The 13189-nt window shown below is 46.3% G+C and overlaps 1 protein-coding gene across 1 annotated transcript in view; it reads right to left on the bottom strand.

Annotated features, from left to right (window-relative positions):
* Positions 1–11522, bottom strand: part of FOXO1 (forkhead box O1) — a 65234-nt gene extending 53712 nt beyond the window's left edge. Inside the window, exon 1 of the mRNA XM_029960886.1 lies at positions 10788–11522. Coding sequence (XP_029816746.1) covers positions 10788–11162 — 375 coding nt within the window. The 5' untranslated portion in view covers positions 11163–11522. The remainder of the gene's footprint in view (positions 1–10787) is intronic.
* Positions 11523–13189: the final 1667 nt, after the last annotated feature.

The raw sequence follows: 13189 nt of genomic DNA, 5'->3' as shown, positions 1-13189 counted from the left end.
AGAATATATAAACTCACACAATGTTGAGTTTACCTTGTAGTAAAGGTAAACCCTCAGCCATAAAGATCTGACACCACAGTTTTACTTGGAGGCTGTGTATATTCATCAAGGAAAAAGGAGAAATAAGGCAAAAAAATTAATCCCCCAACTTGACCCAAAAGTGAAAGCTCCTGGTTCAACCCTATCCATCCAACTCAGAGGTTTACAGACATCGTGCCACCTGCATTTAAAATGCTGAACTGCCTTCCAGCTCTGCCTTAATTTCCAACTGAATGATGGCAGGGACAAGATACTATAACAGTTGTGAGAAAGTAAAGCTGCTCTGAGTTAAGCATGCAGTCACACTCTGGGTTTTCACATCTAACAAAAAAAAGTATACTTTTTTGGTATTGCTTCCTTCACTATAGATTTCTCAATATTAATCAAGATCTAAATATATCTAGCTAGATAAAAATATATAGTGCATTTTTATTTATGTCTAAATTATATAACACAGTTTGATCAGATCACATATGAGACTGCATCCTCATCCTGAATTTCAAATACCTTCTGGTTTGAGCTGCAGACCTGTCTGCCAAGCAGAGCTCAGCTCAAAGAGTCGGGGCTGAAGCAGGACAAGCGTAGCAGTGTCAACAGGCAAACAGCAACTACAAATACCTTAGGAGCCTCACCTGGCTCTGGCAACTGAACCTTCCTAAAGGTCACTACAAAGTTCATTCAAAAAAAAAATAACAGTAATAATAATGAATCTAAAAAAACCTAGTAGTACTAATGAATCTAATCAATAAACATTTACCTGGGAACAACATTTCATAGAATCATGGAATCATAGAATGGTTTGGGTTGGAAGAGACCTTAAAGACCATCAAGCTCCAACTCCACTACCACAGGCAGGGACATCTTCCACTAGACTGGGCTGCTCAAAGTCCCATCCAACCTGGCCTTGAACGCTGCCAGTGATGGGTCATCCACAACTTCTCTGGGCAACCTGTGCCAGTTTCTCATCACCATCGCAGTAAAGAATTTCTTCCTAATATCTAATATAAACCTACTCTCTTCCAGTTTAAATCTTTCACTTTAGCACAGGCATTGGTTTCCTCACCTGAACCTCCAGAGACATTGAAAGACATTACTGAGGAATAAAGCCGGCAGCACAGTATCCTCCAGAGGCCAAGGGATATACCTTAACTGATTTAAGTAGTGAGGTATCTATTTAGTGAATCACTACAAACTTCTCCGGTAACTTCAAAGAGGAAATGCGATTCCTTTCCTTGACCTCCTCTTCACACCTGAGCAGCAAGCAGAAAAGTACCCACAAATGCACCTGGAAGACAGAAGCATTTCAGCAGGACTCTGCTGGCAGGCTTGGCTCCTGCACGAGGCAGTTGCCAGGTCACAACTCACTGAAATCTGCACAGCAGCACCCTGCCAGCATCGAAGCAAGACCCAGGCTCTAGGCTTTCCCAAAAAGCCTCCTGCTCACACCTCCCCACACCTCCCAGTGCTCACACATGAGAGGAAGGCTGCTAGGGGCAGTTGGGAGCAGCCCTCAGCCCCACAGTCCTTGGATGCTGGAGCTTCATAGGGCAGTCCTGCTGGGGAAGGGTGCGAAGCAACAAGGAAAGAAGAGAGGGACTAACCAAACAGTTACAAGTTACACCTGCTTAATTACACTTTTCCAGGCATAGACAACAACAGCAGGTATAATTCCTCTTCCCTCAGAGCACCACCAGGATGCCTTCAGAGAGCCAGGTTTTCTGGAAGAAGGGATTTGGGGGGTGGCAAATAATTATATTTAATTTGAAGGTTCACATTTGAAGAGAATATTTTTGGAAAGAGAAATCAACACATTAACAGTGAGCAGGAGCACAGAGCACATAATCCTTTCACATCGTGACAGGAGAGAACTGCGGAGGCCTGCTATGAAGCATGTCTGAATAACAGCATCTTCATTTTTTGAATATCTAATTAGGAGTTTCTATATATTGCAAAGCATTGCTATAAGATATAATTTAGTTGGCAAACATTAAAGATCTCTTAGTCTGTAAGTATGCTTTTGGCAATCAAAATTCAAATCTGGATATATCCAAGATATGTATGGCACTGGTACTTTTTTTTTTTAATTATAACAATTACAATCAAATTAGCAGATTAGTTCAAATCAGTTTTAAGCATATACAAGCTACAAGCAAATGAGCCTACACCACCGCCACAACAGTATATTTTTGGATTATTAGTATCCTTACTCCTGTTAGCAGCTCCAAATACATTTAACACATATTAAAGGGCAGTAAAAATCTAAGAAGGCTACAGATGCCAGAACTTAGCACCAACTTGAAACTCACATATGCCAAAAAAACATTTGCAATTGCACTGATTCCCACTGTGGGAACCGAAAGGCAGATTCATATAACACAATGGGCAACAAATCCATTCCTTTAATTTCAGTCGCCAAATTTTAATTAATTTCCATCCAGGCAAACATTTCTGCTGATCTTGCAGGATGTAAGCTCATTTGCACAATAAATGCGGTCTAACAAGTCACCACATTTATAGCAAGTTGCTTCAGTCTTATCTAACTGCATAGTTTGAAAAGTCAGTGATGGGTAAGTGAAACCCCACCCACGTCACAGTTTCTGGAGTTAAGCACAAGAAAACTGAAGAAGTTGCTACCTTCCCATTGCTAGTGAGACTGCCAACAGTATATTGAAAATTAGAGTCCATATTCTGAATTATGTGTATACTCCTTATTCAGGAAGGGAAAAAAACATGCACTTTGATTTTCTCCTACAAAATTAATGTCCATATTCCAATGCCCCAGAGCTCCCTTTTCAATAAATCAATCAAAATCAAAGACCCTCTGCTGTATAAACTTAAATAGGTCAGCATATAAGCAAAATGGCCACAAGTTCTGCCTGTGTGAGGAGGCACATATCACTACAGCACTAAAGCAGACACCACCAGGAGGTGGATCTGCCAGCAGAATGGGTAAGTGGGGCAGCTCAGGACACAGCCTGTGCATAGCAGCTGCTGCCCATCCACACGTGGCCAGCTCCAACACGGAAACTTACGGAAACTTACGGCCAGGTCCAGGCAACCAGGAGTGGTGTAGGGCCCTCCCTGACACAGTACTTTTGCTCACTTGCTACCCTCCTCCTCTGCAGCATCAACAGTGGAACAAGAGAGCAGTGCCAATAGTGCACGGCTACCAAGCTGCAGGTCAGCCTCACCAGCAAGCGGCTGCTCTCTGCATCTCCTGTCCTTATGAACCTTCAACTTTGCCCAAAACTACAGTTTCCATGGAGAGCACAAAGGCTGCTCACACATATCACTCCATATATACACACCATTCATTTCATTACAAAAGGTTTTAATTTCCTGATTTCCATGCATGATGAACATTTCATTCTGGTAGTAGCTAAATTACAGGAGGGGTGTCTCTAACATTTTCAGAGGGAGACACCAACATGCAAGAAGCAGAGAGCAGCCCACTTCAACATTTCACATCCTGGCACAGAAGCATGGAGGCCTGGCACTAAGCAGCCTCTAAACAATAATTATTTTAAAAAAAATTAAGATGCTAATTAAATAAGAAAACTTATATATTACAAAGCACAGCTAGAAGATGTAATTTAGTCAGCAAATACTATGGGTTAAAGGCATCTCTGCTTGCAAGCACTTTTTTGGTAATCAGTCCAAATTTAAATCTGAATATGTACTATTTCAGAGACCATATCCCCAGTACGTTCTCTCAAGTACGCATGTGCCAGGCCTCGGAACCTACACGTCTTAGACCTCTGTAACAACAGCCTTGACAAAATTAAACAGGAGCCCCTCATGCTCACACCAACACAAGCCTAGATTGCACACACCAGTAAAGCACTTGGAGAAACATAGGCTATTTAGAAATGCAATCACAGCCATCCCTGGCATGCTGTCTTGAAGCAGCAACAGGACTGAATGCAATTCCAGCTGCATGGATTCCTAGCATTCCCAAAAACTAGATTTCTAAGATTAGAACAAGAGAAGACTTGTACCTTTAAGTTTAATTAACTCTTGAATAAGATGTCTTTTGAAACAGAACTATAACATCATTGATACTATGCAGTGATGCAAGATGCCTGTAACAAAAGTAAGTTGTCTAAGCAAACCTAGTGTTGCCCTCTGCTACTCCAGTGATTCCTGATCTCTGTCTGACACGGCAGCTGTCAGAGTCCCAGGAGGTTTTAAGTGACTACATTTTTAAAGCTAGAGCCACTTCTGGTCCCAGGTACCACAAACCAAAGCATTGCTAAACCTTTACCATTCGTTACAGAAGTGCTTCAAAACTTAACACATTTGCCTCCTTAGATATCACTTTAAGCAATCTAGTAAAGACCAGTATCCACTACTGAAATCTAGAACAAGCATGAGGCCTAATGAAGTTCTTAGAAGATAATCATCAACCCAGTAAAAGCAGCTGACTTAGTTCTTTTTATTCCTCCACCTTCTACGTTAAGAATGAAGACCTACCAAGAAACCTCATGATACAGCTGCTGCACTGCTCACTTAAGACATCTGCATATTACAAACTACACAACAGGAATAAAGCACCTTTGTTGGATGAACACAAGTGATTAATGTTAACTAAGTATATTTAGAAATAATAGTTAAATGTGAATAGCACGTGTCCTCAGATCAATTCAATTCATGCTGAAGCTCTCTACAGAACAGCAGAGATGCTGTTCTTCTAAATGTGAGTCCTCCCAGTGCACTTTATTTCTGAAGTACAACCTGTCATCATGAAGAGTAGTGTTTCCCCAATATTTAAAACCCATTTTGGCAACCAGACTTACAAATAAAATGCTAAAAAATTCATTAAAATATTAGTATGCACTACCATATGCTTAACTATGACTAGCTGCAGCCAGCATTCGTGAATTTGAAGTTCCTTCCTCACAGGAGTTGACAATAAAGTAAATATATCCATCTTCTACATATTTCTGAAAGAGGAAAACAGTAAACTATTTATCAGGTTATCTTCACTATGTCTTACTTTATTATTCATTACTCAAGGTTATAAAATCATTTCCATTAGGAATCCTTGTTTCATATATGAACTTTCTCCCAAAACAGAAGGGGTTGAGGGTTGAATCTCTGTAGCCACAGCCTTACATATTTCACAAACCTGTGGCTGCAAAACGTATCTGCATTTTTACTCCTAAAGCCAAGTACTCATTTTACAATATATTCACCAGTTGAGTAAACAGAGATGAACATATTTAGATAGCATTATGCTTTGAAACTGAAAAAAGCCTGAGTAGACATCTCAAGACTACATAATTTCAGGAGCCTTATTAAAAAAACCCAAAATATTGCCTATTTTATTGTTGATCATTGTATTAAAAAAAAACAAAAAAAAAAAAAAACACTTCACATACCTCACCTAAACGTTTTGTATCTTGTACCACACCGCTTCCCCTTTCCATCCCAGGCAACAAAAGCTCCAGTTCCTGAAACCACCAACTTCACCAATAACTTGTAAAATCATGTAAGTGAAGCAAAAATAATGTTAATAAGGAAACAGCTGACTGTGCCATAAAGAATACATGGCAAAGAGAGCAGTTACCCCATTTTTGTATTGAAGTTCTTTAAAGTCAGGCACTTCAAGAAAATTTAGTTCATTATGTCAGCATACGAAGCCACTCGCATGTTTTGTTTTGTTTTGGTGTTTAGTCTTACTTATAATCTTACAAGTAAATGAACAGATATCACAGTAAATAGAAAATGAGCAAAGAAAATTAAAAGACAATTAACACATAATTCAAGGCCCTGATGGGAAGCTCAAAACCACTGATGAATGCTGGGGCACATTGGACTAGATGGCAAAGCCACTGGCAATGGGCGTATCTTGAGCATCCCAGCTGCTGAAAGGTGGCTCAGTCTGTCCTGGCCTCGGCCTGCCTGCAGGACAGGGCCAGGGAAGCCCACCCCCTGCCCCAAAAACAGGGCAGCATCATACAGGTTTGAGGCCAGAACAGACTTTTTCCTTCAAGCAAGAGCTGAGGTCAAAAGGACAAACGTAACAGAAGAAACAAAAATTAAGTTTAAAAGGAACAAACAGTTTGTTTCGATAAACGTTGTGATATAGCTTCACCATGAGTTACTCAGGCACAAGCAAGGAGATCACCTTGCACCTGCAAAGACTAAGTTGAACTTTCATATCTGAAACTAAGCAAAGTGCAAGCTGGTGACTCACAGACAAAGTAGGCTGCTACAAGAGACATTTTGTTGGCAGCAAGCAGGTATGCAGGACACAAAATAGTTTTCTCCCAACAGGGTCGGCAGAGGCTGGAACTGGCGTGGCCATTTCTCTGAGCATGCCCCAGCTGAGGCCAGGTGTCATGGCAGAGCAAACTCAACTACAGCTTCCAGCTGTCGAGGCTATTACTAGCGTCACATGTAAAAAGGTATGACTGTAATAGCATTTACCTTGACAGAATCCATAAACAGAAAACCAAACATACACACTTGTATCTGCATATGCATGTGTGTGTGCTGCATGTATGTATAATATGATGCATGGTGCTGGGGGGGGCACAAATCACCTAGGGAAACATCTAAAGGGACAGAGGTAAATGACTACAGGTATGCAACCAGTACTGAGGGAATACGCAGCAATTAAATGCAAACTTCAATTCAGTTGAGCACAATTCAATTGTGTTATTTCCACCTAAAAAAAAAAAAAAGCATAATAAAAACCTTACAAAGATGATAGTTAAGGTCCCTTCTAATCCAAACTACTCTATGACTCTGTGATTCTATATAGTCACTTTAAATAAATCATACAAATTTTCACAATTTAAATTGTTCATTATCTAAATTCAAAAGCTTCAAACAGCTTCATCGAAGATTATTCTTGATTTCTCAGCCTTTCTAACATTTTTTACTACATGTGGTTTTCAAATCAAATACACTGCAGCCCAAAATTCATTTTGCATAGAGACCAATCCACTACAGAATAGAGTGCTAACCACCAAGTACTCCTATGGTAAGGCCATGTCCCATGTCCCAGTCCTCAGGCTTTGAAGCTTACATACACTCATCCTTCTGCAGCTGGATATCTATTCTCATTCCTTCAGTAATGGCAACAAATGCATTTAGGTGATCAAGTTTCCTTGGGACTAGAAGTCGAGGAGGTATACATGCTCACGTGACCTTAGCACCTGCCACTGTGAAAAATCAACAACACATCCACCAACAGATGAGCGACATCAAAACTCCATGTTTTCTGTTTAAGAAAGTTACAGGTTTTTATTTGAACCCATTTTCAAAAGCAGGCTAAAAGGATGAGACCATTCACGGAAACTTAACTGTGACAACACCTTTACAATAAATCCCCACACCTGCCATAAAGCAAAGACATCATGAAATATGCACATCACAGAGATGTTTTATATATGATGATTAGCCAAAAAGCTATCAGATTTAAGTAAAGGAAGAGTTATCTACAGCTGCATTGAAGTTCTTCTCTCTTGTGTCTTAAGCCCTGTGTCTCCCACTATCACAGGAAAGGAAAAATGTTGCTTTCACTTGACTACTACTAGGAGAAAAGTTTCATTCTTCTGTGCAACTTTCACAACAATTTCTTTGTTATCTCTGAAACACATCTTGTTCTTGGCTTCTGCTTTCTCTGAGCAACACCAGTCACTATCGGCACTCATTCACAACCAACAACGAAGCAGGTCTGGCAGAGCACATCTCAAGTGTTTCATTCAAGGCAGCTACACCATGGGAGTTCATGGGGACTTTGCTCCCTTAGAGTTCATAAAGCAGAGTTTGTGACAAGAAAGTCTGGAATAAACTACTTTGTATGTATAAATGAGAACAATTTTACCTACTTAAATAAGCTACTAATAATAATTTTATGTTAATACCTTTAGCTTATACTCTTATTTTAAAAGTCATTTTTTAATGTTTTTATTTGGAATAAATTGGATGCTATTTCAAATTCCTAACAGATAATGTTGACACTTTTGAACTTCTTTATTCAGTAAAAAATGAAAAAGTAGCTCAACATCAGGTATTAAATCAGGACAGTACATACTCACAAGCATTTAGCCCTCATCTTCTAGGTGAAAGAAACACAGCCTTGCCACTATGCAGACTGTACATTCTTTTTAAGTTCTCGTGTGTTCCATATATTTTTTTGTATAATTAGAAAGGTGCCTTATTGCACTCATAAATATGCAAACCCCAACAAGACCAAGTATCTCGAAGTTTTACTTAAGGGGAAAAAAAATACCGCCTCTTTCTCAGACTGCGTCACACCAGTGCACAGTGTACTCCCAGCCCTAAGTCAGTGCCAGGCTCTAACGCGAACCCGCGCTCCCTCTGTCAGCAGAAAAGTCGGTTGCTAATCTGTGCTCATCGGCCGAGCGATGTTCCTCCTCTGCGGGGCCCTCCGCTGACTCAGGCTTTGCTCCCAGCCCTACGCCTGCACCTACACCAGGTCCCCAGACCACGAGCAAGCCAACAGCTCCCAAACTGCAAAAAATAAAAATAGTCGTTTCTCAAGATGAGCCGTGGAGAAGCGGTGACAAACAAGGCAAACGGGCCGCACGCCTCAACCAGATCGGTTATAGCATTGACACCCAGTGGCTGCTGGTAACTAAACCTGAAAGTGTGTTTCAGAAATGCCACGCTTACTTAGCTTAAGTGGTAAAATCTGCAAGTATGTAACTTTCAGGGCAGCCTGGCAGTGATGCAGCCAAAGGAAGGGATGAGAGCAACACGAATCCGATGCATAAAACAGTGACTGTTTAATTATAGAAGGAGAGTACATTTGTATTTACCTGCCAGCAGTGGCAGGGTACGTACTGCACTGTACCAGAGGGTACTACAGCCAAAAAACATACCAGTAACAGCTCTCCCTGTCATAGCAGAGGTATGTGAGCATAGGAAGAGCTCTATCAGAGGGAGGTGTGCAAGACTTCTTCCTTTCTGAAGCACCACAGGACGAGCAGCAATAAAAATAGGAAGAGCCTAACAAATTACACAGCTATCAGTGTTTCTTATTTGCTCGCTTGAATTTGGGAGTTCTTTTATTTTGGTTTGTTTGGCTTTTAGTTCTCTTCTACTCCTTCTGAAAAAGCACTTAAGGAGACTAAAATACCACTGGAAAAAAACCCCCAGCATTTCCAAGTGACAAGTTACCTTATTTAAAAGTTGTCAGCTATCAATCACTTCACTCCTATTAAAGTTTTTCATGACAGATGTCTTCAGACAATTATCCTTAAAATTTTTTTAGTCAAACACATCGATAGAAACTAACAAACGACTTTTACGAGCCTTAAAAGCCTTCAGCTAAAATGAGTTACAGATCAATCTGCATTGCCTTAGCACGATGTTGCTTACCTCTAAAAAAACCCCAGGAATTTACAAAAATCGGATGTAACAGACATTCCTAGCGATGCAATTAAAAACACATAAATACAGGATTTGAGCTGACGCTTTCTTTTTTTAAAAAAAGGCAAATAATACAAATACTTCAAAGCGAAGCAAAGAGTTCGGCTGGCTCTAACTGGAACTAAGGAACACAGCAGAACGCGCCGATGCCGTGCTGGGTGCGTGCACCTCACGCATTTACTCCCATCATTTAATCCCTCGCAGGGCGGAGGAGGCTCTGCCTGTACGCAGACGGCAAAAACTCGCTCTGACACTCTCATGCAACAGTGTCACGAAACCCGGCATGCTTCTGCCGCACATACGGGCATGGGTGGGTGACACGTTCTCGACAGAGGCCTCAGAGGAAGAGGATTCGTTCACAGCAGCGTTAAGACTTTATCACCCATTGGGAATACAAAGCTGGAGGGTACCACGGGCCTGGCACTGTCACACAGCCCCACTGGAAGCTTCGCCTGGCTCGCCCTCCAACCGTATGGGGGGCAGCCGGTGCCCACGGGGCCACTAGGGACCTAGCAAACGGGTCCCCCGGGAGCCGGGGGTGGCAGCGCCGCAGCCGGCCCCACCGCCTGGCTCTGGGCAGCACCGGCCGCCAACAGGTTGCTCCCACTGGTCTGCTGCGACGGCAGGAACTGTGCTGCGGGAGGGAGGGAGAAGCTCCGTCTCACCACGTAACACGAGAAAGACGCACCCCCACAATCCAAGTTTAACAAAGCCATCACGACAAATACTGCGGCTTACTCATTAAACACACGGTATTTCTGCAACCCTTGTCCTGCCTCCGCTCTTTCCCCATCCCTGTTTGCCTCTGTCCCGCTCCGCCGCCCGACGGCAAACCCTTGCCGCGCCGGCACGGACGGGGGCCGGACAGCCCCAGGGGCCGCGGCGGTGCTCCCACGGCCACCCCCAGCACACGGGTGTTGAACCCCGGCCCTGCCGGCCGCCCCAGGGGAGCAGGAGGCGGCGGCACTCCCGCCGGGTTTGCCCGGGGACTGCGCCGTGACACCGCGTGAACTTTTGCTTTCGGCGGGGCAGGGCGGCGGGGGGGAGGAGGGGGAGCAGCCGGGGGGGAGGCTCCGGCCCCTCCAGCGCCCCACCGGCGGGAGGGTTAGGACGCTTTTTTTCCCTTAGGAGTTTTCCCTCTGGAAAGGTGGAAAAAGAAGTAAAAATTTAAGGTTAAAAGCAAAGCGTGGAGCCGGACCACTGCAGGCTGCGCGGCGGGCAGCTTGCAGCCGGGCAGAGTGGCGTGCCCGGCCGCCTGCAGCGCTGCGGCTCCTGCCTGCGCGGCAGCGGACCTCCCGACCCCCCCTCCGACCGGGCGTCCTCCACCACCCGCCTCTCACCTTCCAGCCTGCCGAGCTGTTGCTGTCGCCCTTATCCTTGAAGTAGGGGACGCTCTTGACCCTCCACCTCGTAGATCTGGGAGAGGGTGAGCCGCTTCTCGGGGGAGCTCTCGATGGCCTTGGTGATGAGGTCTGCGTAGGACAGGTTGCCCCAGGCGTTTGCGACGCGACGAGCTGCTCTTGCGGCTGTCCCGTGCCACGGGCCCCGGTGACAGGACCGGCCACGGGCGGCGGTACCGCCGGCACCGGCGGCGGTCCCGGCGGGTGGAGGCGGCAGCTCGCCCTCGGCGCCGGGAAGTCCCCCGCAAGCGGCAGGCGGCCCGCCTCCCGGGAGCAGTGGCGGGGGCAGCGACGCGAAAGTCCTCGCTCCCTCATGCAGGCTTGAGGTTGCTGAGTTGAAGTCGGCGCTCAGCGCTCCAGAGGCGGTGGCCCCGGCCCGCGGCCCCGGCCCGCACCCTCGGATGCCCGCCGCACGACGGCGCCGGGCTGAAGTGGCGACTGGGCGGTTGAACTCCGCGCGCGCAGAGGCCAGGTCAGGAGCGGGGCCGCGGCAAGCGCAGAAGTCGGGTCGATGTGCCACAGCTGCGGTGCTTCGCCATGGCTGGGCCGGGGCGGAGCGCGGCAGCAGCAGTCGTCAGTGGGTGGCTGGGGCTCAACGCGCCGCCCATGCCAGGTCCGGCGTGATGCGCGCGGCCCCGAACGGCGCGGCCGCCAACTTCTCCGGCTCCCGCCGCCCTAAACTCTCCGGCCTGACCTCCTGGCCCTGCCGCTCTAAGCGCTGCCCCTGCCCGGTTCCCGGATCCCTGCCCTCCGCGGCAACTGCAAACAGAAGCGACCCGGCCGCCCGGCGCACACCGACTGGAGCGTCCGCCCCGCGCGGCCCCGCACTCCAGCCTTCCTCCTCCTCCTCCCTCCTCCTTCCCGGCGGGAGGGACGGCCCGCGCCGCGCCAATGGCAGCGCCGCACCGCCCGCCCCCTCCGCGCGGCCGGTTTGGCAGAGGTGTCGGTGCCCCCGTGTCTGTGTCTGTGGTTTTTTGTTTCCGGCGGCGGAGGGGGTGAGAAGCGCGGGCGGCGGTGCCCCCGCGGCCAGGGGCTGGCACGAAGGCAGTAACTGCCTGCACGCAACCGCGGGGGAATTGCCACGGAAAAAATGCACCCGCGAGGTTTCTACCTCAGCCCGCTCCGGCGGGTCCTGCCGCCCGCATCTGACGGGCCCGGCCTACCCTCCGGGGATAGCGGTGGGGCGCCGGTGGAGCAACCCTCGGATGCAGCGGGGCGGCTGACATGCGCGGAAGCGGGCAGGGATGTTCCCACCAGCATCCCGGCAGCGCTGGCTCCGAGCAGAGCGCTCCTACTCCCCGTCCGCACGCCCGCCCGCCCCGCGGGGGCCCTGGCAGCCCCCGCGCACGGGACCGGGGGCTGAGACAGCTGCCCTGGCTCCCTCCTTCGCTCCCTCCCTCATTCCCAGGCGGGCTCCTCGCCAGAAAGTGTCTGCGCCTCACGAAGTGATAAACCTCCCCTTCGTCTGAGCGTGTTTTCATACCGTGAGTTGGTGTTTTATTCCATGCGCAGCCGCGGGAGCGCGGGATAATTTCATTTTAAGTCAACTATTAAACATACTTTATATTTTTCCCGGCAAACCCCAAGGGCACACAATTTATTAAAGCTTGTATTCCTCCCTTTCAAAAAGGCAGAAGTTAAAGGACACATCACCTCTACCTCCCCAGCCCATCGACATACAAAGATATATAGAGAAATATATATATAGATACATACATACATACATACGTTCGAGGCAACTCTGAGGTGTTACTCTGTTTAAACTTAAAAAGAAGACATTTGCTTGAGCTAGGGAAATGATCCCAGGGATGAGGCACGACTCAACACCTTGTTCGAATTGGCAAACCCTACTTTTCAGAAAATCTGTTTTGTTCTCAATAGGAGGAGTGCTTTTAAAAAACATATTTCAGACATGGTTTAGTAAGTGACAAAATTCACAACCAGCCACGGCATTTGATGTTGCTTGTCAAAGAACCACCGGAGCTGGGTAACTGTCAAAGCTGAGCCAGAAAACCTGTTACTCTTCTTCCCTCCTCTATGCATCAAGGCAGAGAGTGTTAATGTTATTTAAATGCAGTTCATTGTTCATATAAAAATATTTTCTGAAAATGAGTAACAATAATGAAGGGGAGAGAGTACAAGACTGGATTTAGGCCCACAGCACGTAATTTAGTGGCAGATCATACATCTAGATACACACGCTGTCTATTATGAAAACACTCTTTAAGACACACACAATGACACCCAACTATATAGTTTGTGCAAAATATGCATGAGTGCATATTAACTGCTCACATTTTAAAGCACTGTTTTTGTCATGTTTATTTTACCAAATGCCAAAG

The sequence above is a fragment of the Manacus vitellinus genome, unplaced genomic scaffold (genome assembly GCF_001715985.3).
Source record: "Manacus vitellinus isolate BGI_N305 unplaced genomic scaffold, ASM171598v3 scaffold_2_pilon, whole genome shotgun sequence".
NCBI lineage: Eukaryota > Metazoa > Chordata > Aves > Passeriformes > Pipridae > Manacus > Manacus vitellinus.
This window is presented reverse-complemented; position numbering and strand designations above follow the sequence as displayed.